At 40.8% G+C, this 27,981-nt stretch overlaps 3 protein-coding genes and 3 long non-coding RNA genes across 6 annotated transcripts in view; 4 read left to right on the top strand and 2 right to left on the bottom strand.

Moving 5' to 3' along the window:
- The first annotated feature begins 52 nt into the window (after positions 1-52).
- Positions 53-27,981, top strand: part of LOC143012043 (cdc42 effector protein 1-like) — a 30,666-nt gene continuing 2,737 nt past the window's right edge. Inside the window, exon 1 of the mRNA XM_076165080.1 lies at positions 53-1,956. Within this exon, the coding sequence (XP_076021195.1) occupies positions 1,503-1,956 (454 nt within the window). The 5' untranslated portion in view covers positions 53-1,502. The remainder of the gene's footprint in view (positions 1,957-27,981) is intronic.
- Positions 5,348-6,989, top strand: LOC143012046 (uncharacterized). Its single transcript, XR_012964967.1, has 3 exons — positions 5,348-5,362; positions 6,054-6,194; positions 6,303-6,989. It is a non-coding gene; the product is annotated as an uncharacterized LOC143012046 (long non-coding RNA).
- LOC143012033 (interferon-induced very large GTPase 1-like) lies at positions 7,709-13,054 on the top strand. The gene has a single exon (XM_076165064.1). It carries the CDS (start codon positions 7,809-7,811, stop codon positions 12,420-12,422), a length of 4,614 nt encoding a protein of 1,537 aa, XP_076021179.1. The 5' UTR covers positions 7,709-7,808; the 3' UTR covers positions 12,423-13,054.
- Positions 14,764-27,058, top strand: LOC143012022 (interferon-induced very large GTPase 1-like). Its single transcript, XM_076165052.1, has 5 exons — positions 14,764-16,188; positions 19,771-19,906; positions 20,019-20,711; positions 20,826-20,863; positions 22,008-27,058. The coding sequence occupies exons 2-5, from the start codon at positions 19,801-19,803 to the stop codon at positions 26,781-26,783; spliced, it is 5,613 nt and encodes a 1,870-aa protein (XP_076021167.1). The 5' UTR covers positions 14,764-16,188; positions 19,771-19,800; the 3' UTR covers positions 26,784-27,058.
- Positions 26,190-27,981, bottom strand: part of LOC143012049 (uncharacterized) — a 22,541-nt gene continuing 20,749 nt past the window's right edge. The window contains exon 2 of the long non-coding RNA XR_012964971.1: positions 26,190-26,300. This is a non-coding gene — a long non-coding RNA (uncharacterized LOC143012049). The remainder of the gene's footprint in view (positions 26,301-27,981) is intronic.
- Positions 26,722-27,152, bottom strand: LOC143012048 (uncharacterized). Its single transcript, XR_012964970.1, has 2 exons — positions 26,946-27,152; positions 26,722-26,865 (listed from the first exon to the last, which is right to left on the bottom strand). It is a non-coding gene; the product is annotated as an uncharacterized LOC143012048 (long non-coding RNA).

Genomic DNA, 27,981 nt, shown 5'->3' with positions numbered 1-27,981 from the left:
TGTATGTCATATTCAGATTAGTCACTAAGTGAAAATGGAACATTTCTGAGTTGTTGTTTTTTTGGGGGGAAATAAGTTAGGCAAGTATTTGAGGTGGGAATGTAGCCATGAGTTTTGATTTTATGTTTACTATTTTATGACAATCTCAGTGATATTATCTGTAACACAATTGATTTCAAGTATGCATTACTGTTTTTAATGCTTTATATCTGCATTGTTATTTTTTTTTTCAGCTGTAAATTGAGTCTCAGGAAAGATGGCTGTTTTGATTCATCAACAATGTCTTTTTTTCTATAGGATGAATGAAATGCACAGGTTAGAACAGTTCAAAGTTCAAACAGCAAATAAATGTGCAAGAATATGAGCTGAGACATACTAGAGACAATAAACGTGTTTGCTGATTGGATTTTTCTTTGATTTAAAATCAGAAATGAAGCTGTGGTTGCTTGCTTCTTATTTCTCTGCAGGTTTCATTAGAACAGCATTAGAAAACAGCTTTAACTGTATATCTATAGAATGGAGAAGATGAGTTGTATGGTGGATCTTTTGAGTCTGAATTAAACATTTATTTTATGACAATGCCTCTAGATGACAGCTGTCAATGTTCAAGAGCAGGAAAGTAAAAGTTCTTCATTAAATCTTACCTATAAAACTAAGGAATTGTTTGGATTATTTCTTGAAGAATTTCTCAAACAGAAATGATGTTTTATATGTGTGTAAGTTTATAATGTAAATGCATAGAGTTCATCTATGCTGGGTCTGGTTTCATTTGATCTAAATGATGAATGAAGCTAAACTATCAGTGTTAGTATTATAGGATCTCAATGCAGCATCTGACAAAGTGAACCTCAGGATTCTGATACACAGACTGGGACAGTATAAATAGATTTGAATTATATTTCAGAGGAAGGGATTACTTTGCACCAATTGATAATTATGATTGGGAACAGAACAGACAAAAATCTAATTTGGTGAAGTGTCCATTGTTGGGCCTCTTCTTTATAAAATCTGCATGTAATCAATACCTGACTGTCAGATGAATTCAGTACGATTCATTTAGACAATATATACTGTCATGTAACATAGAACATATATGTACCAAGAAAAAGTAAGGCTGCATGTGTTCAAATAAAGTGCTTACTTAAATAAACCTAAACTTAAACCAAATAAAGGGAGCAAAAGCTTGAATTTCCCATTATCTGTTTCACATCTTGACTCAACAGTCTCAACTAATTTTACATTTAATAAATCTCAACACAAAAGACTGTAGAGAGAGAGAGAGAGAGAGAGAGAGAGAGAGAGAGAGAGTGAGAGAGTGAGAGAGAGAGAGAGAGAGAGAGAGAGAGAGAGAGAGAGAGAGTGAGAGTGAGAGAGTGAGAGAGAGAGAGAGATAATAAGAGATAATTAATTTTCTCTCTGATTTTACAGTGGACACTGAAGTGGAATCCAGAAAATAAGTCAATTATTTGAGTTACAAGGATATTACAAACTTTGTTGCCAGTATGAGTGTGGGCAAACTGCCAGGGCTCAAGGGCCTGGTGTCAGGCTCTCAGGGGAAACGCCGTTTCAAGAGCGAGCTCTCTGTGGACATGATCAGCCCACCCCTGGGCGACTTTAAACACACTATGCATGTGGGCCGAGGTGGAGACGTGTTCGGGGACACCTCCTTCCTGAGCAACTACGGGGGCACCAGAGAGCCGGGGAGTCCCGACTCAGCAAACAGCTCCAAGACAACAAGCTTCTTCACACGCACCTTTCGGCAAGTACGCAAGAACTCTGCACCGCGACCGCGGGTGGGCTCGCGTGACCTTTCACCCCCACCGCCAGACGTTTCCCCCATCATTAAGAATGCTGTCTCCCTGCCCCAGCTGAACACGGTCTCTCCCAATGGGTGCCTACCCAGCATGCTGTTCCCCAGAACCATCAGCTCGCCAGATGACACCTTCTGCACATATGGTGAGATCATGCAGAGAATCACTTCCTGTTTGTAGTAGCAAATGTAATGAGGATGGATTCAAAGAAAGAGACATTTCTGAATACTACACTGACATGAAACAGAAGAAGAGAAGAGAGAACTAACTGTGTCATCGTTTTGGCACAGTCCCAGTTCTTTGGGCTGCAGCCCGGTGGTTGAACAGCACAGTTTCATACCAAACTCTTGTTGTTGAAGGGTCATATATTATGAGCTGCTTATTGAAGAGCTGACAGTATAAAGAGCTGCTGGCTTTACTTGGTGCAAACAGGACTGTAAATGTCTGTGCCACACACACACACACACACACACACACACACACACACACACAACCAACCATCAGATACCAAGACAACCCACAAAGAGACTTGGCTTTTTCTGAGTCATCTCAAATCACCTAGGCAACACCTGTACACAATTACAGCTCTACACACAAATACACACAGCTGGTTTGTTGGAAAGAGACTTTCAGAGGTCGTGTTCTGTCATCTTCCATGCATGAGTGACTGAATTGCAAAAAGAGACCATTATAACCTGTTAGTACCAGGTGTGTGTGTGTGTGTGTGTGTGTGTGTAGTTTCAGTATAGTTTATGTGGGTCATCTGGAAATTCCCTTCCACTGTGCAGATGACCCAACTCCAAAGGAATTTGTCCAGACTGAGGGAAGTGGAGTTGGTAAAGTGAGCTGAGAGACGATTGGAGCTTTCTGCCATCGATGGCTTCCTTTGACATTTTCCATCAATTAAGATCAATCAATTTTAGATTTTATCTTTTGGTTATATTTGCAGTAATACTCTGCATTCAAAGTTGCAGTCTTACACGTTAACAAGACTGAAATAACAAGAAGCAGCATTTAAAACTAAGCATTTTGAAATTGAACATTAAAATTCAAAATGACCGCCAGCAAAATAATTCTGCCTATTAAAGTGATGGAATGAATGAATTCAGTCCATATGTGCTCTCAGTGAATATGCTCAGGCTTCATTTGGGATAACAGAATGAAGTGATATCGCCATCTAGTGACTCAGGCTGGAACTGTTGGTAGATTGTTCTGTCAGCCATGGTCCACTTACTGACAGGGTCTCTGTGTGAACGATACACTAGACTAACTAGCCTATTGTTTATGTCAGGGCTTCCCAAAGTGGGGGGTGCAGAGCTATTGCAGGGGGAGAAGGAGCAATATGAATAAGTACCGTCTCAGGTAAATGAATAAGGCGATACTTCTTCATCTGGCTGCAGGAGAATGAGCGTCCAGACAACATTATTGCTCCATGTATTTGTATCCTCTGTTATCAGGTTTGTCTGTCTTCTTCGGCCTGGTTGTTGTTTTATATCGTCCCGTAATGTTTTATATTGGTTTTCGCCAACTAAAGGCTTTGTTTAGCTGCCTGAAACATGTTTTTAGTTCTTCCTTTAATATGTGAAACCAGTCCTGATGACATCATCAGTATAGCCTCTGAGGCGCTGACTCCCACCTAAGGCAGATCCTTCAGTGCCTTCACTCTGATAACTTCAACATTCTAAATGTAATAAAAGATCCTTGGTAACATTCATACATGAATATAATTCTGATGTGTTATTGATCTTATGTCTTCACTTAAACTCTTTTTGATGACTTGTTCCTCCCTCTCACTGTGTGCAGGCCTTCACTCTGGTTTCCTCACCTTGCCCCGCCTCTCCCGCCTTGACAGACAGTTTCAAGATGGAGATTCCAGGAGGGGGTCTTTACCAGAAAGCGGCGATATTGACCGCACGCGCTCAGATTCCCTCACCTCTTTCACCGTAGACCTCGGCCCTTCCCTGATGACTGAGGTCCTGAGCTTGATTGACAGCTCCAGCTGCCTTCAGATGGCCAATCACTGTCAGATTGATTGTGAGGAAAGAGAGGATGAGGAGGAGAGTTGTTCTGTCGCTGAGACACCACTGCAGACCCCTGGGACTTCCATGAGCAGTGGATCATTCAGGGCGAACATGAACAGCGGAGGGCGCTCTTGTAGCTCAAACCGGACAGAAGAAGAAGAGGTCAGGAGGTCTTTTAGGAGCCTCCACTCTTTCACTGGATCTCCTCAGAGAGAAGAGCCTGTGATGGAGGCAGAGAGGTTTCAGAGGGCAGCTGAAGTGCTGACTCGTCATTATGGAGGAGGCTCCTTCACAAATGGGAGTCGACCGAGAAACCCCACCCACAACGCAACATGCACTTTCTCTGAGGAAGAGGAAGAGATTAAAGTCTAGATGGCAAATCCTGAACGGCCCCCAAACTCTAAACCTTCCAGTGGGCTGCTTGTTGAGGCAGCCCAATGTTTTACCTCAAACATGTCTTTTGCTTGTCCCGTTTCAAATCAACACATTTTTCAAAGCAGAACGATCATTTGACCTCTGCATCAATGCTGCAGACTGAGAACTGGATTCTGATGTTTAGTGGACACATTGTGTCTCTAGCTTTAGCTCTGGAACTGAACATGAACCTAGCATTCATGTGTCACATTTTCATATCAGACATTAGAAAGCCTACATACTTTGTGAATGAACACTGCCATCTAGAACTCTGTTACATTCAATAACTGTTTCAAATGTTGTATTAAAATGAATGTAATGATACATCATTATAGATGAGATGATTGATCATTTGCCAGTATTTGCTTCCTTATTTCTTAATGAATGTGTTTAAACACACGATATCACAACTTCAACTTCAACACATAAAGACAAACAGCATATGGTTTCTTTCTGAAGAATCAGAACTGGAATTATTTACCAAGTAGCAAGTACAAGGAATTCCTCGTGGTCCAAGTGTACAGATACACAATATTACAAGACAAGCACAGTACAAACACTAATCCTATCCTGTACCACATGTAGACCACATGATAGTGGTGCTCATACTCCAACACACTTCTTAAAGAGGTACTATGGTACGCAAGCACCCAAAGGTCAGAGCCGCAACGACAAAATACACAATATTACAAGACAAGCGCAATACAAAGACTTAACCTATTCCATCCTATCCCAACCCTACACTACACCACATACACACAGTATATGTAAACCACACAATAGTGTACAAACAAACCATCTAAACATGTACCAATATTCAATCAAAAACATTCTGATAGTTTCTGATAAAGCAAACTAAATACAGTATAGCTGAAATGTCAGCAGGCATTAAAATGCCTCATCCTCAGTATCTGTTTAAGGCATCTTGGCTGCTTACCCACACTCTCCTTCCCCTTCCCAAAGAGGCACATGATTTCAGAGAAGTATTGAAGATTTGCATGCAGTTTCACTTCCATATTTCTCTTCACCAATGGAGGGGGGGGGCGTTTGGCTCTATGTATAAAAGTTGTTGACAGGGAGACGTCTCAGTCACAAGGAGCAGCAGACAAGACAAAGGTGAGTAGATTTGTTGGCATATTTATGTATCTATAATCAAAACACAACCATGTCAGTTTCTTGTGGTGCGTAGTCATGGAGGCTTTTGCTTGATAGATGCTTTTCATACAACTCGTGTGTTCTTCTTGTGATGGTGCGTCTTGAGGGAGGCTCATTCATGTCGTCATTCGTTGCGATCCTAAGAACGTTCCTCAGACCGACGTCTTCCACAATACTAATCTGCTTATTGAAGCTAGTGAGCAATGGACTTTCAAAATAATGTTTTTTTTTAAAACTGCGTTAATGTGCGATAAAGTAATTGTCGGCATTAACGCATTAATAGCATGTTAACTTGCCCAGCCCTTAAAATTACATTATGTAACAATTACAGGTTGGATTTGGTAGAGTATAAGCTACAGGCGCCCGCAGAGTTGAATCTGAAGTCCTTAGGGCAGATTTCATGGACCCTGGCAACAAATTAAGGCTGAAACATGATTGGATAAAAGCTCTAACATAAAGCCCAGCCCCCTCCAACTCTCTTTCTGAGGCTGGAAGCAGCGCAACTAAGACGGAAGCTTTGAAATGAAGAGAATAGAATAATTTGATACATATTTGTGGAAAAAATATATCAAAATTAATTTTATATTCTGACGATGTTTAGGCCAGCAGAGAAGGCCTTGCTGACAGTAATATGTTATGAATGCATCAACAGTGTGACTGTGGCTGTACGCATGAAGAACAGATGAGATGGAGGAAGACACTAATGAAAACACAGCAACAGCAAAAGGAGAAGGAGGGACATTGGACAGCACCGGTCCAATATCTGAGAGTGCTTCAGCACCTGTGACAAAATGTGAGAATGACTTGTTTGATTGATTTCTGCTGCAAAATAAAAGAAAAAGCATATTGTTATTTGAATGATTAATGCATTTACTAATGTTGTACACCTTCTGTGTTCCAGTGGTGCCTGAGCTCACAGTTGTGTTAATTGGTGAGGAGAGTTCTATACAGATCGGATCAGAAAACCTCTTACTTGACCATGACAGGCAACAACCTGAGGAGATGTTTTCATCCAAATTATATGATCTGTGTGGGCGACACATTCGTGTTATTAACATGCTTGGGCTACAAAACATTGAGCCGCTCTCATGGAATGAAGGAAGTCATGCATTTCTGTTGCTGCTGCCTTATGGTCAGCATGTCAGCCATTACACTTCAGGAGTGCAGTGGTCTGAGAAAGTATTTGGGAAGGAATCCCTTGCTTTCCTAATGACAGTTGTGACTCATGATCCAGATGAAGATTGTGTGAGTGCACTGACAGACCTGAGAGCAAACAACAGCTTTGTTGAACAAAGGTACCACACATGTAGAAACAGTATGAGAGATGAAGGAGAGATTATAGCTCTGCTTGAACACATAGACACCATGGTCTCTGGGAATGATCCACGCTGCTATGGTGGACTGATGTGTAGTGAGAAGAAAGAGCATGAAGATCTCCTGCTGGACCACAGACCCCAAGAAGATGAAGAGTTTCAGCAGGATCTAACAGGTGAAGACTTTAATGTTCCACAGTGTGGTGAAGAGCAGGAATTTGATTATGACAACAAAACAGAGACTGAGATCACATCTGAATCACCTTCTGTGATAAACAAAGGTTCTAGTCATGGAAGACAACTTCACTTTAATAAATGTATAACCTTCATGTAGTCAAATATTATTTAAATCTGATCCTGAAATTAGTTTCCTCCTATATTCATTTGTAGATGAGATCAATGAAAGTGCAGCTGCAGCCAATGACCAGGTGAGATGTTTTCACATATTTACACACCAGCATTTTAACCTCATTTCACCTTCTTGGCCAGTTGTCAGTGTAAACAATTCTTTAACTGAATGGAAACCATGACGTCAACTAGAGTTGACATGAAACAACTTTTTTCTTAGTGTGATCCAGTCAACAATCCTGATGATGGTGAAGACTCGGAGAGGAACAATGACACAACAGCAACAGAAGAGACCAGCATGAAGTCTGAAACACCACCTGAGAAACATACAGGTACTAATTCATACATAGAATTTGATTGAATTATTACTTCTACAGTAATATTGTGATCATACACATGTACCTGGGTTGATTCAGTTCATTATTTATAGGTACCTTAAAGGAAGACATGAGTGAAAATAAGTATGAGGTAAGACAATCTAAATGTCTCTACAGGACTATTTATTCAATATTCCATCTTTCAAAGTAATAATTCCTGACACATATGATTTACTTTAAAAGCTGGTAGAGCTCAGCAGGGAGGAGCAATGTCGAAGAGAAACAGAAACACTGTTCAACAGACTTCAACTTGGAGACAAACGCCAACAGACGCTGACACCAGCAGATTTTCTTCAAATAGGCCCAGCTCTGAAACAGCAGAGCGACACACCTGAGAAGGATCTAGCTCATACCTTTCTCCAAAGGTTGATGATACTGGACTATAGAGCAAGATATATTCCTGTGAAACAAGACAGTGCTGAAGTCTGTCAATTTAGACATGAGCCAGATGTTGCAAATGATGAAACAGGAAAAAGTAACTTAGATGATCTTTTCAGTTCTACTGAAGACTCTGAGCCAAAACCTAAACCAAATGTCCATCCAATGGACGTTCAAATGGCAGTTTTCCACTGCTCAGACACCTTTCTCAGGCAGAACATGATTACTAAGCTATCACAATGTCAGTACGCCTTACCTTTGCTTGTTCCTGACCCAGTCTCAAAGGACATTGAGTGTCCTCTTTGGACATTTAGGCAAATAAGAAGAAGCTGGAAGATGACAGATAAATCAAAAGGTTCCATAATGAAGAGCATGCCTGTCTGTAAAGCTGAGACAGCCATGGTGTCATTCCTCCGTCTTGGTTCAGCCTCATTGTCAAAATCTCAGCTATTGAACAACTTAATCAACGAGCGCCACAGCACCTTCTTCCACAGGAACTGCCCAGGTAGCACAAAAACTCGCTACTTGATGGATGGAGTGGCAGAGATCGCCTGGTACTGCCCAGCTGGAAAACCCAACGATTCTTTCACTGACTTCATTGCCTTCTGTAATCTCCATGGTGATGCTCTGTCCTTTGATAAACAACGTGACATACTGATTGAAAAGGCTTCAATCAATGTTGTGTTGTTACCATCTCTGAAAAGGGGAGACAGAAGTATGACAGTTATTTCCTCACTCCTTGATTCCTCAAAGCCTCTGATTTGCCTCATTGCTGATAATGATTCTAATCCAGTACAGATGAAATCAGGACATTATAAGATTGGTCTGAAAGACAAAAGCCAGTCAGATGCATCTGAAGAACTGAAAGGAATCATTCGGAACATTTTGTCTGGATCCTTTAAATCCTTCCAGCTTGAAACACTGGCTCAAGTCTCTGGAATCAGAGTGGATGAAGAAAATGAGATCTGCCAAAAAGGAAAAGCTGCTGCTTTGAAAATAACCATTTTGGTTCAGGACATGGACGTCTCAAAGATCAAAGAGAAAAAGCTCCCTTGTCAGGGCGAACTGTGGCATGACTGGAGCAGAATAACAAAACAACAGTATCACCTAAAAGGAGAAATTGAAATGGAGAAATGTAAAAATCAAGAGAAACTGCAGGAAATACGACAGAGACAGCGTGCTGCTTCCTGTTCTGACCTCATGCAGCTCTTCATCAACAATCTCTCGTCTTTGCCATCAAATGAGAAAGCCTGTTTCCTGAAATGGACTCAGATCTTACTAGATGACCTCTCCACAGATGACCTCGCTAGAATTCTCCATAGATATGATAAAAAGTGGTCTGAGTTCTTGGCTCTAAAGAAAGACAAATCTGATAAACTAAAAATCAAGCAAACTGAGCTCGAAGAGATTTCAACACAACTTCAAGCAGCAACATTTGGCTTGGAGCACATCTTCAGAGAGATGGGACAGATCTATGAAGCTCATGAATCACTGGCAAGAGGAAGAAACATAGGCACAAGGAAGTGGCATGACTATCCTGCTCTGGCTGCAGAGCTGATGATATCAGGACATCCCATGGAGCTGATGGATGGTGATGCAGGTCATGTACCTCTAACATGGATCAGTAGTCTGTTAGATGAAGTCATCAAGAAGCTGGGTGATAAGCGAGTTTTTGTTCTGTCAGTTCTGGGAGTTCAAAGCAGTGGAAAATCAACAATGCTGAATGCCATGTTTGGTTTACAGTTTGCAGTAAGTGCTGGCAGATGCACCAAAGGTGCCTTCATGCAGCTGGTGACAGTGTCAGAAGAGATGAAGAACGACTTGAAGTTTGACTATGTTCTAGTTGTGGACACTGAAGGACTGCGTGCTCTTGAGTTGGCAGGTAACACAACTCTACACCACGACAATGAACTGGCTACGTTTGTCATCGGTGTGGGAAACATGACATTGATCAACATCTTTGGAGAAAATCCAGCAGAAATGCAAGATGTTCTGCAGATTGTTGTACAGGCTATCATGCGGATGAAGAACGTTAAATTGTCTCCAAGTTGTGTGTTTGTTCACCAGAATGTCACAGACATTGCAGCTTCAGAGAAAAATATGGATGGGAAGAGGCACCTACAAGAAAAACTGGACCAGATGGCTCAACTAGCTGCCAAAGAGGAGGGATGTGATGCCAAGAGCTTCAGTGACATCATTGAATTCGACGTACAAGTTGATGTAAAATACTTTGCCCAGTTGTGGGAGGGAAGTCCACCCATGGCCCCTCCAAATCCAGGTTACAGTGAAAGCGTCCAAGAGCTGAAGAACACCATCCTCTCTAAAGCATCACAGTCTGATGGAATGACTCTCTCACAGTTCAAACACAACATTGGAGACCTGTGGAAAGCTCTGCTGAATGAAAACTTTGTCTTCAGTTTCAAAAACACACTTGAAATTGCAGTGTACAGAAAGCTGGAGGTCCAGTATGGGAACTGGACCTGGACCCTGAGGAAAGAGCTGCTGACCATTGAAAATCAGCTTCACAACAGAATAGAGAATGGAAACCATGACATGGTTGAACTCAGTTATCTTTATAAAGAGATGAGCAAAACTTATGAAGATGTCAGAAAAGCTATGGCAACATACTTTGATGATAAAGACCAAAAAGAAATGTTGGTTCAATGGCGAGGAAGATTTGAAGGCAAAATCAAAGACATTCATGAAGAACTTGTGAAAGCACTGAAGAGAAAACTGGATGAGGTTCTCCAGCAGAAGAATGCTTGCAAAAAGCTTGATAAGAAGAAGCCAGAGTTTGAGAAGAAGCTACTACAAAAGAGCAAAGAGCTTGCTCTTCAGCTCAAAGACAAGGCAACAAATGAGAGGGAACTTCAGAAGCAGTTCAACCATGTCTGGGATGGCTGGGTTACTGAATTAACTGCAGACACAGAGCCCATAAAGGATATCAAGCTACAAGAAGATCAGCTTTCTATCCTTCTAGAACTTGGCATTGAAAGTTCTCTTATACATGAACGCCAAAATTGTGGCAAATACAAAAACATAGCCAACCGTGGGGATTATTCTGAATATGATACCCGAACAAAGCACCAAGATCCCTGTGAGGAGAGACAGCGATCTAAAGATGAGAGGGTAAGCAAAAACACGACAACCCGGCAGTCTGACTCTGTGTTTTGTAACATCTGGAAGAAAGTCAGAAACCCATTTGCAAAACAACAAAGGTTTTGTTTCCAAGAACAACAGCAGATCAGATCTCTAATTGACAAAGTTTACAATCAGGCCGAAAGCACAATTCAGGGCAAACCTTTAGCCACAAGAGGCTACAGTTCTACTTATCTGGAGGAAATGGCCAAAAATGTCGAAAAACAAGTCAAAGAATTTCAATTAAAACAGAGCTATGCTCTCAAGAAGAAGTTCACAGTTGATCTTCTGCTCTATGTGTTTGACGCTACAAGACAGAACATTTTAGAGTCTCACAATCAATTCAAGACAAACAATGATCTACAATGTTATGTCAATAGCAAGAAAGAGCAGTTCTCCGGCATATTCAGCAGCTTCTGTAAAGGTCACTCATCAGCTGTTGTGTTTGCAGAGATGATCTGTAGAACACTGAAGGATTCCACTGTCCAGGCTGTCTATGATAAGACTGCCATTGATCTTGCAGGAGAGATGAAGTGCTCTTTCTCACCATTCAATGGGAACAGGATGAACTTGGAGAAGCATGTATTAAAATCCCTGGCAGAGAAAGAGGACTTTCAGGACTACATGAACTACATCAGACATCCAAGGAAACATGTCAAGACTTTCATAAAAGAAGAAGTGAAGAAATATATCTTCACTGAACACAAAGACTCCACAAAGAGTTTACTCAAGAAAAATGTTCAAGACATCCAGGGGCTTCTGAGTCGAGCTTTGCATCAAGCTACAGAGAAAGTGGCACAAGGGGAAGCAAACATAAACATGTGGCTGGAGGAATTTTCCAGTGAGCTTAAGGACCAGCTCACATTTGATACCATATGTTGCCAAACCTTTAGTGACATAAACAAATTTGATTTTCTTGAAGAGGTGGTGAAGGAAAGACTTGAATCCATCATTGAGGAGATCACTGCACTCCCATTAGGTAACCTAAGGAAATCTCGGAAGAGGCCTGACAAAATCCTCATTGACCAACTTTGTAACGGCTGCTGGGTACAGTGTCCATTCTGCAGTGCCATTTGTACCAACACACTGGGAGATCACAGTCCAGATAAACACAGTGTCCCCTTTCATCGCCCCGGTGGGATCGATGGCTGGCACTCTAGAGGTACTGTGGAACTGGACATCAACTTCTGCACAACATCAGTAGCAAGTGACAGGTCCTTTAAACCTAAACATGATTCAGATGAGTTGATTCCTTATAAACTCTACCACACTGCTGGTCCAGAGTATGAATCTTGGAAAATCACCGCTGATGAATCTAAGCTGATTTACTGGAAATGGTTTGTGTGTAAGTTTCAAACGGAACTGGAAGATCACCATGAGTTAGAGTTCAAGGGCACAGGAGAAATTCCCAGTGAGTGGAGAAAACACACCAAAGAGGAAGCGATTACAAGTCTGGATAAAATGTAAAATCTCAGAACAAACTCTGCTCTGCCAAAGACACAATGACCTCTTGTTGTCTGCATATATGCAAGCTGTAATATAGAAGAATCTCAAACAAATCAATGTCAGGATGGAGAATTCACTCTAACAAATAAGATAAATGACTGCAGATGCTATTGTTTCTAAATGTATGTCATATTCACATTAGTCACCCAGTGGAAAAGGAAAATTTCTGGGGTTTTGTTTTTGTTTTTTTGGAAATGGGTTGTGCAAGTACTTGAGGTGGGAATGTAGCCATGAGTTTTGATTTTATGTTTACTATTTTATGACAATCTCAGTGATATTATCTGTAACACAAGTGATTTTAAGTATGCATTACATGTTTTTAATGCTTTATATCTGCATTATTTAGTTTTTTTTCAGCTGTTAATTGAGTCCCAGGAAAGATGGCTGTTTTGATTTATCACAAATGTCTAATCTGCTTATTTTTTCTATAGGATGAATGAAATGCACAGGTTAGAACAGTTCAAAGTTCAGACAGCAAATAAATGTGCAAGAATATGAGATGAGACATACTAGAGACAATAAACGTGTTTACTGATTGGATTTTCCATCGATTTAAAATCAGTAATGAAGCTGTGGTTGCTTGCTTCTTATTTCTCTGCAGGTTTCATTAGAACAGCATTAGAAAACAGCTTTAACTGTATATCTATGGAATGGAGAAGATGATTTGTATTGTGAATCTTTTGAGTCTGAATTAAACATTTATTTTATGCAATGCCTCTAGATGACAGCTGTCAATGTTCATGAGCAGGAAAGGAATTGTTATTCATTAAATCTTCCTAAACTTAAACTAAGGAATTGTTTGGATTATTACTTGAAGAATTTCTCAAACAGAAATGATGTTTTATATGTGTGTAAGTTTATAATGTAAATGCATAGAGTTCATCTATGCTGGGTCTGGTTTCATTTGATCTAAATGATGAATGAAGCTAAACTATCAGTGTTAGTATTATAGGATCTCAATGCAGCATCTGACAAAGTGAACCTCAGGATTCTGTAACACAGACTGGGACAGCGTAAATAGATTAGAATTATATTTCAGAGGAAGGGATTACTTTGCACCAATTGATAATTATGATTGGGAACAGAGCAGACAAAAATCTAATTTGGTGAAGTGTCCATTGTTGGGCCTCTTCTTTATAACATCTGCATGTAATCAATACCTGACTGTCAGATGAATTCAGTACGATTCATTTGGACAATATATACTGTCATGTAACATAGAACATATATGTACCAAGAAAAAGTAAGGCTGCGTTTCAAAATAAGTATAAATATAAAATGAATAAAATGTGAATGTGATGTAATAAATAATCTCAACACGAGAAGAGAGAGAGAGAGAGAGAGAGAGAGAGAGAGAGAGAGAGAGAGAGAGAGAGAGAGAGAGAGAGAGAGAGAGACTTCCTGTCATCACTTTCCAGGGCTTTTAATTTCTCTCTGATTTTACAGTGGACACTGAAGTGGAATCCAGAAAATAAGTCAATTATTTGAGTTACAAGGATATTACAAACTTTTTGCCAGTATGAGTGTGGGCAAACTGCCAGGGCTCAAGGGCCTGGTGTCAGGCTCTCAGGGGAAACGGTGGAACAGCACAGTTTCATACCAAACTCTTGTTGATGAAGGGTCATATATGAGCTGACCCACCTCCAAAGGAATTTGTCCAGATTGAGGGAAGTGGAGTTGGTAAAGTGAGCTGAGAGACGATTGAAGCTTTCTGCCATCGATGGCTTCCTTTGACATTTTCCATCAATTAAGATCAATCAATGTTTTATTCTATCTTTTGGTTATATTTGCCATAATACTCTGCATTCATTCATTGGGGGCGGTAGTAGCTCAATCCGCTGGGTCTTAAATCTTAAATCATTCAAAGTTGCAGTCTTACACGTAAACAAGACTGAAATAACAAGAAGCAGCATTTAAAACTAAGCATTTTGAAATTGAACATTAAAATTCAAAATGACCGCCAGCAAAATAATTCTGCCTATTAAAGTGATGGAATGAATGAATTCAGTCCATATGTGCTCTCAGTGAATATGCTCAGGCTTCATTTGGGATAACAGAATGAAGTGATATCGCCATCTAGTGACTCAGGCTGGAACTGTTGGTAGATTGTTCTGTCAGCCATGGTCCACTTACTGACAGGGTCTCTGTGTGAACGATACACTAGACCAGCGATTCTCAAACTGTGGTAAAAATAAACAACCATGAAAAAATTTCAATAACAATAAATGTTTGCACACGGCACACTACTACCGTTTATCGATAGTGACGCTGCGTGCAAACGTCAACTATTGGCAGACTACTACAGGCTAAACTTAACTGTGGGGGGAAAAAGCAGGAGCGATCCAAACCCACTAAAGTCGTGGCTCCAGAGGGAATCTAAAAGAGCGAAGTCTGCGGATCAGGAGGAGGATATTTTAAACTGCCTGAACGACGGTGAACGGAGTGCGAACGTTAGCAGCAACATAAGTAGTGTGAAGTAGTAGTCTCACAGCACCGGGAGCTGGCTGCAAAAAGCGAAAAACAACACGGAAAAATGAGCCGAGTTATATCAACCTGGGATTCAGCTGGAGCGGGACGGAGGACGAGCCAAAGCCACAGTGTGTGTGTGTGTGTGTGGGTGTGTGTGTGTGTGGTGATGATCTCAGCAATCAGTCCGTGAAACCATCGCATCTCAAACGGCATCTTACAACAAAACACAAAATGCTGAAAGACAAACCAGTGGAGTTTTTTGTACGCAAACGCGATGAACTGAGGCAGTCCAAATGCGCAATTCAGTTCCGTGGTGCACCTGTGGTTAAAGCGCAGGAGGCTTCTTATCGTGCCCAGCCTCCGCATAGCGAGAGCAGGTAAGCCGCACACAATTGGTGTGTTTAGCATTAGCAAAAGAGATGCTACACATTATGTGTGGCGAGAAGATCGCCGAATAGTTACATTTGGTGCCACTTTCAAATGACACAGTGTCGCGGAGAATAGGAGCCATGGCAGATGACGTTAAGACGACACTGATTGAACGCATTAAAAATAGTCACTATTATTCCATCGAACTGGACGAGACTACTGATGATGCAAGTTTCACCACTTTAACTTGTTTCTGTCAGATATGAGCATGATGGTGCAGCTGAGGAGGACTTTCTGTTCTGTCAGGCCTATAAGAGTTATAAATAGTTGCCAAAATGCTGTGTGTTTGAAGTACAGTTGGTTGTGTTTTTGATTTATGTTCTCACATGCTGTGTGTGTGTGTGTGTGTTTGTATGTATGCGTGTTTTTGAATGAAATGCAGTTGTCATAAATGTTCTTACATGCTGTGTGTGTGTGTGTGTGTGTGTGTGTGTAAGAGGGACTGCCCCCTGCCCCATATAGGAGAGTTGTTCTAGTACGAATTTGTACAATGTGGCTGTGATTGACGAAAGTGAAATTAAATAATATTCTTATGAGGAATAAATGTGCTTCCTGTGTGTATTTTGCATAGCAGCTGAATGGGGTCGGCCTACGCTACTGTATTTTAACATCGAGAATTTGAGAACCACTGGTGTAAGGCATCTGGGCTGCTTACCCACACCTCCTCTTTCCACAAAGTCACGTGATTTCAGAGAAGTAGTGAAGATTTGTATTCAGTTTTACTTCCATATTTGTCTTCGCTAATGGAGGGGGGAGGGGTTTGGCTCTGTGTATAGAAGTTGTTGACAGGGAGACGTCTCAGTCACAAGGAGCAGCAGACAAGACAAAGGTGAGTAGATTTGTTGGCATATTTATGTATCTATAATCAAAACACAAACATGTCAGTTTCTTGTGTTGCGTAGCCATGGAGGCTTTTGCTTGATATGAACACATGATGACACACGGCCTAACAGAGTGAACAAGCTTCCATTTAATCCATCCTTATCCCTTATGCCCTCCTCAAACACCTCGTGGCACCCTCGTGGCAAAAAAAGCCACGCACATAAAAACTGCGATAAAATCATCATACATCAATATTTTTGTCTACTTTTTTTTTCATAAATCTCTTAAGCAACTTCTTGGCTGCTGAAAACTACCAAACATTCAATAATTTTTCAGGATTTTAACCCTTTAAATGCCTGTTTAACTACTTGAAACATTCATGTGAAATTATAACATTCAAGTCTATGTAGAAGTTTGCGGTGAATGTGTGTAGCAAATAATCTATATACATTTAATTACATTCAATTTAAGTATAAAAAAGGTATAAACCGGCTCTGTAAAAACTATCATCACTATCATGCAACGCATTCAAACCCTGCAGTAAGGGACGTGAGCTGCCGACAGCTTTCGACTTTGTCGAATTTACCCGTTCGCTTTTTGTTAAATGATCCTTTTGCCACATGAATGTTTTTTTTATTTTTGACTAAAAAACACAAAAAGGTTATTATTTTCCATAAACTAAATAGTAAATGGATGGGGCTTTGGTGGTGATTAGAGTCTTGGATGTGTCAAAGATTAGTAGTAAAGTTGATTTGATTGCATTAGTATTTATTATGTAGTATCAAATACTCACACTGGACACCCTCCAGGCACAAATGGCACCATTGACTTTCTAATCTCTCTGCCATTCCTTTATAAAACCATGAATTCTCTAATGTCAGCATTCATTATAAAGAAAAGTGGTGATATTTGACATTTTTAGTGTTTTCCATAAAATTTAACCATTTTCCCATTGTAGGCCGTTGCGTGACTTTTTGACACTTATTATGACTACCAGGGGGCCCCAAGAGTTTTTTTTTTTTTTTTTTAATGCGTGTGTGTTTGTGTGTGGTGTGTGTGTCTGTGTGTGTGGACATGTATCTGTGAAGAGGCGCCTCCTGCCTTTGCTGTGCTAAAAAACAAAAACAACTGCTAGTTTGTTTATGCACCACACATAGGTGTGTGTGTGTGTGTCAACATCTGATTCATCAATGTGAACATTTATTGCGCAAACAACAACTTTGAAAGCTTCATCAACAAAAGAGAACACAACAGAACATGAAATATGAACACATTTGAACCAGCAATGTCCAGGCTTTGAATATGTTTCAGGGAAACGGATAGATTGAGAAAGTGTGTGTGTGTGTGTGTGTGTGTGTGTGTGTGTGTGTGTGTGTGTGTGTGTATTCAGTTTAGTTTAGTTTGGTTTAATTTATTTGACCAACAGGTCCAGCAGCATGTGACCTGGTGCTCTCTATACATGCACTTGTTTCACTTGGTGCAGGTGGTAAAAGACTTCTTTTTTAGGCCTGTGCACAACCAGCACACACTTCTCCTTCTGGTCGAGCTGGTGGCAGCAGTGGCAATGGCGGTGTTGATGGTGTCTGCGAGGACAGTACTCTGTAACTCCGGCACCATGGCAGCAGCAGCAGCTGTACACGGGCCGGTACACACCTGCTAGGATGAGAAGTCCAATGTGGGCTTTTGTCTCTTGGGGCATCCACATTTGTTCAATGAGCTGGGTCATGTCAGGAGTAAAGAAAAGGTCAAAAGATGATGCCACATGGTGAATCCTGGATATGGCATATCTTGTGGGCCGTGGCATCGTGCCGGTGGGTGCCTGGATGTAACGCAGCGTCTCGGCATGGGATGGAGACCAGACTTGCCCGTTATTTGCTGTCCACTCAGTGGTAGGATGAGCAGGATCCTGTGTGTCCTCTCCACTTTCACAGGAAGGGTCAGAGGCACTCAGAGAAGTGGAAGACTCCAGTGAGTAATCTGTGTCAGACTCACCCTCGAAGCTTGTGTCGTCCGATGAGTCAAAGCTCACTGGTAGATATAGGCTGCATGATCATTTCTCTGGCCTCTTCCTCACTGAAATGCCTCTTCATCTTTGCTCCAGGTCTCTCTCCTTCTCTGCTCACTGATGAAATGACCCCTCAGCAAAGCTACGTCTGTATCTTTGGCTGTGGAAGCAGCCAGGTGCATAAACAAACTAGCAGTTGTTTTTGTTTTTTAGCACAGCAAAGGCTAGAGGCTCCTCTTCACAGATACATGTCCACACACACACACCCCCCACACACACACCTGACACACACACACACACACACACACCTGACACACACACACACACACACACACACGCAAAAAAAATACAGGAGTTTCATGCATCGGCCTACAATGGGAAAATAGTTGAATTTTGTGGAAAACACTAAAAATGTCAAATATCACCACTTTTCTTCATAATGAAATGCTGACATTAGAGAATGCATGGTTTTATAAAGGAATGGCAGAGAGATTAGAAAGTGTGGTTTCAATGGAAGTCAACTTACATAAAAAATACTAATGCAATCAAATCCATTATACTACTAATCTGTGACACATCCAAGACTCTAATCACCACCAAAGCCCCATCCATTTACTATTTAGTTTCTGGAAAATAATGACCTTTTGTGTTTTTTTGTCGTAAATAATGAAATCCTTCGAGTAGTTAAACAAGCATTTAAAGTGTTAAAATCCTGAAACATTATTGAATGTTTGGTTGTTTTGAGCAAGTTGCTTAAGAGATTTATGAAAAAAGAAGTAGAAAAAAATATTGATGTACGATGATTTTATAGCAGTTTTTAAGTGCGTGGCTTTTTTTGCCACGAGGGTGTCCAGTGCTATAGGGTGGGTGTCCATAGCTACTTAGACCCACCACATCAGATCAAAGGTGTGGAGGAGGAGGTTAGGGGGGGAGTGGCTCTGTGTACACAGAAGGTGTACGATGTAAGACGAGCTGGAAATGTCAACATAAGAATATGATGCCATCACATACCTTTTAATTAAAGGAACCGTTATGAGGGCTAAGTAATAACTAAAGCAAGCTGAGCCTGAATTCAGCCAATCATTGTTCATGTTTAGCTCATTCATAATGAATATTCATGATTCAGTCAAGCGCCAAAATGGGATCCCTACTCAGCCAATCACAAAGTGGTATTTATATATTCATGGGCTTGCATTGACTGGTGTGTGTGTGTTGGCTGAGGGCTGATTAGGGATTTGGGTGCAAGAGTGTGTCAGGTGGGTGTGCAAATGAGTGACATGGTGACACAGCCAGGGAGAACTAGACTGAAGAAGAAATGTCCCTCATTGAAAAGAAAAGAACAGGCGGTTTGTCTGTCCCATGCATCATGTGCAGCATGATGGCGACTTTGGGCCGCAGTTCAAATGTGTGAAAATGGCAACCTGCTGTAGTCTGTGTTCCCAGTTTAAGTACAACCAACAACAAAGAAAAAAGTTAAATGTCATGGGCATGAGCAGTACTGAGTAACTGCAGCTGCCACAGCACAGATCACCAGCTTGAGCAATGAAATGTACTGACAGTAATATGTTATGAATGCATCAACAGTGTGACTGTACAGCATGAAGAACAGATGAGATGGAGGAAGACACTAATGAAAACACAGCAACAGCAAAAGGAGAAGGAGGGACATTGGACAGCACCGGTCCAATATCTCAGAATGCTTCAGCACCTGTGACAAAATGTGAGAATGACTTGTTTGATTGATTTCTGCTGCACTTGACATTAATAAAAGAAAAAGCATATTGTTATTAGAATGATGCATTTACTAATGTTGTACACCTTCTGTGTTCCAGTGGTGCCTGAGCTCACAGTTGTGTTAATTGGTGAGGAGAGTTCTATACAGATCGGATCAGAAAACCTCTTACTTGACCATGACAGGCAACAACCTGAGGAGATGTTTTCATCCAAATTATATGATCTGTGTGGGCGACACATTTGTGTTATCAACGTGCTTGGGCTACAAAACATTGAGCCGCTCTCATGGAATGAAGGAAGTCATGCATTTCTGTTGCTGCTGCCTTATGGTCAGCATGTCAGCCAGTACACTTCAGGAGTGCAGTGGTTTGAGAAAGTATTTGGGAAGGAATCCCTTGCTTTCCTAATGACAGTTGTGACTCATGAGCCAGATGAAGAATGTGTGAGTGCACTGACAGACCTGAGAGCAAACAACAGCTTTGTTGAACAAAGGTACCACACATGTAGAAACAGTATGAGAGATGAAGGAGAGATTATAGCTCTGCTTGAACACATAGACACCATGGTCTCTGAGAATGATCCAAGCTGCTATGGTGGACTGATGTGTAGTGAGAAGAAAGAGCATGAAGATCTCCTGCTGGACCACAGACCCCAAGAAGATGAAGAGTTTCAGCAGGATCCAACAGGTGAAGACTTTAATGTTCCACAGTGTGGTGAAGAGCAAGAATTTGATGATGACAACAAAACAGAGACTGAGATCACATCTGAATCACCTTCTGTGATAAACAAAGGTAAGGATTTAATCATAGAAGACAACTTCACTTTAATAAATGTATAACCTTCATGTAGTCAAATATTATTTATATCTGATCCTGAAATGTGTTTCCTCCTTTATTCATTTGTAGATGAGATCAATGAAAGTGCAGCTGCAACCAATGACCAGGTGAGATCTTTTCACATATTTACACACCAGCATTTTAAAAAGTGTTGTTTCTGTTGTGTGCATCGTGTTAGATTGTTGTCAGAAGTGAGGCTTTGCATTCCTTTAGTTCCCAAACTTTTCAAGGAATGAAACATTTCCCACATGTACATTCAAACTATTATTACAATTCATAAATGTCTCAACAGCAAAACACTCAGGGCCCATTTCAGAGATACAAACTGAAGTTACAGTGATCACCACAAGTGAGCCGGTCTCTCAGGCCACCTGTGTCTGTCAGCTGGTCTCTCTTCTTTCTCATTCTATATAATGTATCACTTTAGATATAGTAAAAACTGAAAGAGACAGTCATGATTATTATTCATGGTTATTTATCTAATCACGCAACAGGCTCTCTCTCTCTCTCTCTCTCTCTCTCTCTCTCTCTCTCTCTCTCTCTCTCTCTCTCTCTCTCTCTCTCTCTCTCTCTTTCTCTCTCTGATCAACTTCAATAAACAGCAGGAACACATTTTTGAGAGGGAACCAGAACCAATGAGGGCAAAGGGGCAGAACGCCTGAAGCTCAATCAATCACCAATTTAGTGCATGTTTGGATGAACCTGAAAAACCTTTACATAGTGAGAAGATAATGCAGCCTTTCTCAGTGGTACTTGTGGTCTAAAAACCTGTTTCGTACAATAGTAGATGTACAATGTTGTATGTTGTTGAACTTCACCTTCTTGACCAGTTGTCAGTGTAAACAAATTCTTTAACTGAATGGAACCCACAGGTCAACTAGAGTTGACATGAAATAACTTTTTTCTTAGTGTGATCCAGTCAATGATCCTGATGATGGTGAAGACTTGGAGAAGAACGATAACACAACAGCAACAGAGGAGACCAGCATGAAGTCTGAAACACCACCTGAGAAACATACAGGTACTAATTCATACATAGAATTTGATTGAATTATTACTTCTACAGTAATATTGTGATCATACACATATGTACCTGGGTTGATTCAGTTCATTATTTATAGGTACCTTAAAGGATGACATGAGTGAAAATAAGGATGAGGTAAGACAATCTAAATGTTTCTACAGGACTATTTATTCAATATTCCTTCATTTAAAGTAATAATTCCTGACACATATGATTTACTTTAAAAGCTGGTAGAGATCAGCAGGGAGGAGCAATGTCGAAGAGAAACAGAAACACTGTTCAACAGACTTCAACTTGGAGACAAACGCCAACAGACGTTGACACCAGCAGATTTTCTTCAAATAGGCCCAGCTCTGAAACAGCAGAGCGACACACCTGAGAAGGATCTAGCTCATACGTTTCTCCAAAGGTTGATGATACTGGACTATAGAGCAAGATATATTCCTGTGAAACAAGACAGTGCTGAAGTCTGTCAATTCAGACATGAGCCAGATGTTGCAAATGATGAAACAGGAAAAAGTAACTTAGATGATCTTTTCAGTTCTACTGAAGACTCTGAGCCAAAACCAAAACCAAATGTCCATCCAATGGACGTTCAAATGGCAGTTTTCCACTGCTCAGACACCTTTCTCAGGCAGAACATGATTACTAAGCTATCCCAATGTCAGTACGCCTTACCTCTGCTTGTTCCTGACCCAGTCTCAAAGGACATTGAGTGTCCTCTTTGGACATTTAGGCAAATAAGAAAAAGCTGGAAGCTGACAGATAAATCAAAAAGCTCCATAATGAAGAGCATGCCTGTCTGTAAAGCTGAGACACCCATGGTGTCATTCCTCCGTCTTGGTTCAGCCTCATTGTCAAAATCTCAGCTACTGGACAACTTAATCAACGAGCGCCACAGCACCTTCTTCCACAGGAACTGCCCAGGTAGCACAAAAACTCGCTACTTGATGGATGGAGTGGCAGAGATTGCCTGGTACTGCCCAGCTGGAAAACCCAACGATTCTTTCACTGACTTCATTGCCTTCTGTAATCTCCACGGTGACGCTCTGTCCTTTGATAAACAACGTGACATACTGATTGAAAAGGCTTCAATCAATGTTGTGTTGGTACCATCTCTGAAAAGGGGAGACAGAAGTATGACCGTTATTTCCTCACTCCTTGATTCCTCAAAGCCTCTGATTTGCCTCATTGCTGATAATGATTCTAATCCAGTACAGATGAAATCAGGACATTATAAGATTGGTCTGAAAGACAAAAGCCAGTCAGATGCATCTGAAGAACTGAAAGGAATCATTCGGAACATTTTGTCTGGATCCTTTGATTCCTTCCAGCTTGAAACACTGGCTCAAGTCTCTGGAATCAGAGTGGATGAAGAAAATGAGATCTGCAAAGAAGGAAAAGCTGCTGCTTTGAAAATAACCAGTTTGCTTCAGGGCATGGACGTCTCAAAGATCAAAGAGAAAATGCTCCCTTGTCAGGGCGAACTGTGGCATGAGTGGAGCAGCATAACAAAACAACAGTATCACCTAAAAGGAGAAATTGAAATGGAGAAAAGTAAAAATCAAGAGAAACTGCAGCAAATACGACAGAGACAGCGTGCTGCTTCCTGTTCTGACCTCATGGAGCTGTTCATCAAAAATCTCTCGTCTTTGCCATCGAGTGAGAAAGCCTGTTTCCTGACATGGACTCAGATCTTACTAGATGACCTCTCCACAGATGACCTCGCTAGAATTCTCCACAGATATGATAAAAAGTGGTCTGAATTCTTGGCTCTAAAGAAAGACAAATCTGATCAACTAAAAAACAAGCAAACTGAGCTCGAAGAGATTTCAACACAACTTCAAGCAGCAACATTTGGCTTGGAGCACATCGTCAGGGAGATGGGACAGATCTATGAAGCTCATAAATCACTGGCAAGAGGACGAAACACAGGCAGAATGAAGTGGTGTGACTATCCTGCTCTGGCTGCAGAGCTGATGATATCAGGACATCCCATGGAGCTGATGGATGGTGATGCAGGTCATGTACCTCTAACATGGATCAGTAGTCTGTTAGATGAAGTCATCAAGAAGCTGGGTGATAAGCGAGTTTTTGTTCTGTCAGTTCTGGGCGTACAAAGCAGTGGAAAATCAACAATGCTGAATGCTATGTTTGGTTTACAGTTTGCAGTAAGTGCTGGCAGATGCACCAAAGGTGCCTTCATGCAGCTGGTGAAAGTGTCAGAAGAGATGAAGAACGAATTAAAGTTTGACTATGTTCTAGTTGTGGACACTGAAGGACTACGTGCTCTTGAGTTGGCAGGTAACACAACTCTACACCACGACAATGAACTGGCTACGTTTGTCATCGGTGTGGGAAACATGACATTGATCAACATCTTTGGAGAAAATCCAGCAGAAATGCAAGATGTTCTGCAGATTGTTGTACAGGCTATCATGCGGATGAAGAACATTAAATTGTCTCCAAGTTGTGTATTTGTTCACCAGAATGTCACAGACATTGCAGCTTCAGAGAAAAATATGGATGGGAAGAGGCGCCTACAAGAAAAACTGGACCAGATGGCTCAACTAGCTGCCAAAGAGGAGGGATGTGATGCCAAGAGTTTCAGTGACATCATTGAATTTGATATACAAGAAGATGTGAAATACTTTGCCCAGTTGTGGGAGGGAAGTCCACCCATGGCCCCTCCAAATCCAGGTTACAGTGAAAGCGTCCAAGAGCTGAAGAACACCATCCTCTCTAAAGCATCACAGTCTGATGGAATGACTCTCTCACAGTTCAAACACAACATTGGAGACCTGAGGAAAGCTCTGCTGAATGAAAACTTTGTCTTCAGTTTCAAAAACACACTTGAAATTGCAGTGTACAGAAAGCTGGAGGTCCAGTATGGGAACTGGACCTGGACCCTGAGGGAAAAGCTGCTGACCATTGACCATCAGCTTCACAACAGAATAGAGAATGGAAACCATGACATGGTTGAACTCAGTTATCTTTATAACAAGATGAGCAAAACTTATGAAGATGTCAGAAAAGCTATGGCAACATACTTTGAAGATAAAAACCAAAAAGAAATGTTGGCTCAATGGCGAGGAAGATTTGAAAGCAAAATCAAAGACATTCATGAAGAACTTGTAAAAGCACTGAAAAGAAAACTGGATGAGGTTCTCCAGCAGAAGAATGCTTGCAAAATGCTTGATAAGAAGAAGCCAGAGTTCGAGAACAAACTACTACAAAAGAGCAAACAGCTTGCTCTGCAGCTCAAAGACAAGGCAACAAATGAAGGGGAACTTCAAAAGCAGTTCAACCATGTCTGGGATGGCTGGGTTGCTGAATTAACTGCAGATACAGAGCCCATAAAGGATATCAACCTACAAGAAGATCAGCTTTCTATCCTTACAGAACTTGGCATTGAAAGTTCTCTTATACATGAACGCAAAAATTGTGGCAAATACAAAAACATAGCCAACCTTGGGGATTATTCTGAATATGATACCCGAACCAAGCACCAAGATCCCTGTGAAGAAAGACAGCGATCTAAAGATGAGAGGGTAAGCAAAAACACGAGATCATTTTGGAAATTTTGGAAGGGAGAAGAAAATAAGTCACAGATATGTTTTACATATCAAGAGCAAGAGCAGATCAGATCTCTCATTGACAAAGTTAAGAATGAGGCCAAAAGCACAATTCGGGGCAGACCTTTAGCCACAAGAGGCTACAGTTCTACTTTTCTGGAGGAAATGGCCAAAAATGTCAACAGACATGTTGAAGAATTTCAATCACAACAGAGCTATGAACTCAAGAAGAAGTTCACAGTTGATCTTCTGCTCTATGTGTTTGACGCTACAAGCAAGATAATTTTAGAGTCTCACCATCAATTCAAGACAAACAACGATCTACGATATTATGTCAATAGCAAGAAAGAGCAGTTCTATGGCATATTCAGCAGCTTCTGTAAAGGTCACTCATCAGCTGTTGTGTTTGCAGAGATGATCTGTGATAAACTGAAGGATTCCACTGTCCAGGCTGTCTATGATAAGACTGCCATTGATCTTGCAGGAGAGATGAAGTGCTCTTTCTCACCATTCAGTGGGAACAGGATGAACTTGGAGAAGCATGTATTAAAATCCCTGGCAGAGAAAGAGGACTTTCAGGGCTACATGAACTACATCAGACATCCAAGGAAACATGTCAAGACTTTCATAAAAGAAGAAGTGAAGAAATATATCTTCACTGAACACAAAGACTCCACAAAGAGTTTATTCAAGAAAAATGTTCAAGACATCCAGGGGCTTCTGAGTCGCGCTTTGCATAAAGCTACAGAGAAAGTGGCACAAGGGGAAGCAAACATAAACATGTGGCTGGAGGAATTTTCCAGTGAGCTTAAGGACCAGCTCAAAGTTGATGCCATATGTTGCCAAACCTTTAGTGACATAAACAAATTTGATTTTCTTGAAGAGGTGGTGAAGAAAAGACTTGAATCCATCATTGAGGAGATCACTGCACTCCCATTAGGTAACCTAAGGAAATCTCGGAAGAGGACTGACAAAATCCTCATTGACCAACTTTGCAACGGCTGCTGGGTACAGTGTCCATTCTGCAGAGCCATTTGTACCAACACACTGGGAGATCACAGTCCAGATAAACACAATGTCCCCTTTCATCGCCCCTCTGGGATCAATGGCTGGCACACTAGAGGTAACTTAGAACTGGTCATCAACTGCTGCACAACATCAGTAGCAAGTGACAGGTCCTTTAGACGTAAACATGATTCAGATAAGAAGATTCCTTATAAACTCTACCACACTGCTGGTCCAGAGTATGAATCTTGGAAAATCACCGCTGATGAATCTAAGCTGATTTACTGGAAATGGTTTGTGTGTAAGTTTCAAACGCAACTGGAAGATCACTATGAGAAAGAATTCAAGGGCAGAGGAGAAATTCCCAGTGAGTGGAGAAAACACACCAAAGAGGAAGCGATTGCAAGTCTGGATGAAATGTAAAACCTCAGAACAAACTCTGCTCTGCCAAAGTCACAATGACCTCTTGTTGTCTACATGTATGCAAGCTGTAATATAGAAGAATCTCATTGAAAGATAATCTTGACTCTAAATGAGAAAAACAAATATGAACAGAGATCAGGTTATTGATTGAAATCCAAAGACCTCAAACAAATCAATGTCAGGATGGAGAATTCACTCAAACAAATAAGATAAATGACTGCAGATGCTATTGTTTCTAAATGTATGTCATATTCAGATTAGTCACTAAGTGAAAATGGAGAATTTCTGAGGTTTGTTTTGTGTGTGTGTGTGTGTGTGTGTGTGTGTGTGTGTGTGTGGGGGGGGGGGGGGGGGGGGGGGGGGGGGGGGGGGGGGGTATTTGAGGTGGGAATGTAGCCAGCGTTTTGATTTTATGTTTACTATTTTATGACAATCTCAGTGATATTATCTGTAACACACGTGTTTTCAAGTATGTATTACATGTTTTTAATGTTTTATATCTGCATTATTTTGTTTTTTTTCAGCTGTTAATTGAGTCTCAGGAAAGACGGCTGTTTTGATTCATCAAAAATGTCTATTTTTTTTTTCTATAGGATGAATGAAATGCACAGGTTAGAACAGTTCAAAGTTCAGACAGCAAATAAATGTGCAAGAATATGAGCTGAGACATACTAGAGAAAATAAACTTATTTACTGATTGTATTTTTCATTGATTTAAAATCAGTAATGAAGCTGTGGTTGCTTGCTTCTTATTTTTCTGCAGGTTTCATTAGAACAGCATTAGAAAACAGCTTTAACTGTATATCTATAGAATGGAGAAGATGATTTGTATGGTGGATCTTTTGAGTCTGAATTAAACATTTATTTTATGACAATGCCTCTAGATGACAGCTGTCAATGTTCATGAGCAGGAAAGTAAATGTTGTTCATTAAATCTTCCTAAACTCAAACTAAGGAATTGTTTGGGTTATTTCTTGAAGAATTTCTCAAACAGAAATGATGTTTTATATGTGTGTAAGTTTATAATGTAAATGCATAGAGTTCATCTATGCTGGGTCTGGTTTCATTTGATCTAAATGATGAATGAAGCTAAACTATCAGTGTTAGTATTATAGGATCTCAATGCAGCATCTGACAAAGTGAACCTCAGGATTCTGTAACACAGACTGGAAACATTTTCTGGGACAGCGTAAATAGA

Source organism: Genypterus blacodes, unplaced genomic scaffold (genome assembly GCF_046128005.1).
Source record: "Genypterus blacodes isolate CSIRO-AG114 ecotype Tasmania unplaced genomic scaffold, CSIRO-AGI_Gbla_v1 ptg000140l_1, whole genome shotgun sequence".
Taxonomy (NCBI): domain Eukaryota; kingdom Metazoa; phylum Chordata; class Actinopteri; order Ophidiiformes; family Ophidiidae; genus Genypterus; species Genypterus blacodes.
The sequence above is the reverse complement of the archived record's forward strand: the minus strand, read 5'-3'. Positions and strand labels throughout refer to the sequence as shown.

What these genes read in the sequence shown, in the direction of transcription:
- LOC143012022 (XM_076165052.1), top strand. Translation starts at nt 19,801, where the DNA reads ATGGAGGAAGACACTAATGAAAACACAGCAACAGCAAAAGGAGAAGGA. An exon ending in TTCAGCACCTGTGACAAAAT is followed by an intron (nt 19,907 to 20,018) that starts GTGAGAATGACT and finishes TCTGTGTTCCAG; the next exon opens with TGGTGCCTGAGCTCACAGTT. An exon ending in CAGCTGCAACCAATGACCAG is followed by an intron (nt 20,864 to 22,007) that starts GTGAGATCTTTT and finishes TTACTTTAAAAG; the next exon opens with CTGGTAGAGATCAGCAGGGA.
- LOC143012033 (XM_076165064.1), top strand. Translation starts at nt 7,809, where the DNA reads ATGATACTGGACTATAGAGCAAGATATATTCCTGTGAAACAAGACAGT.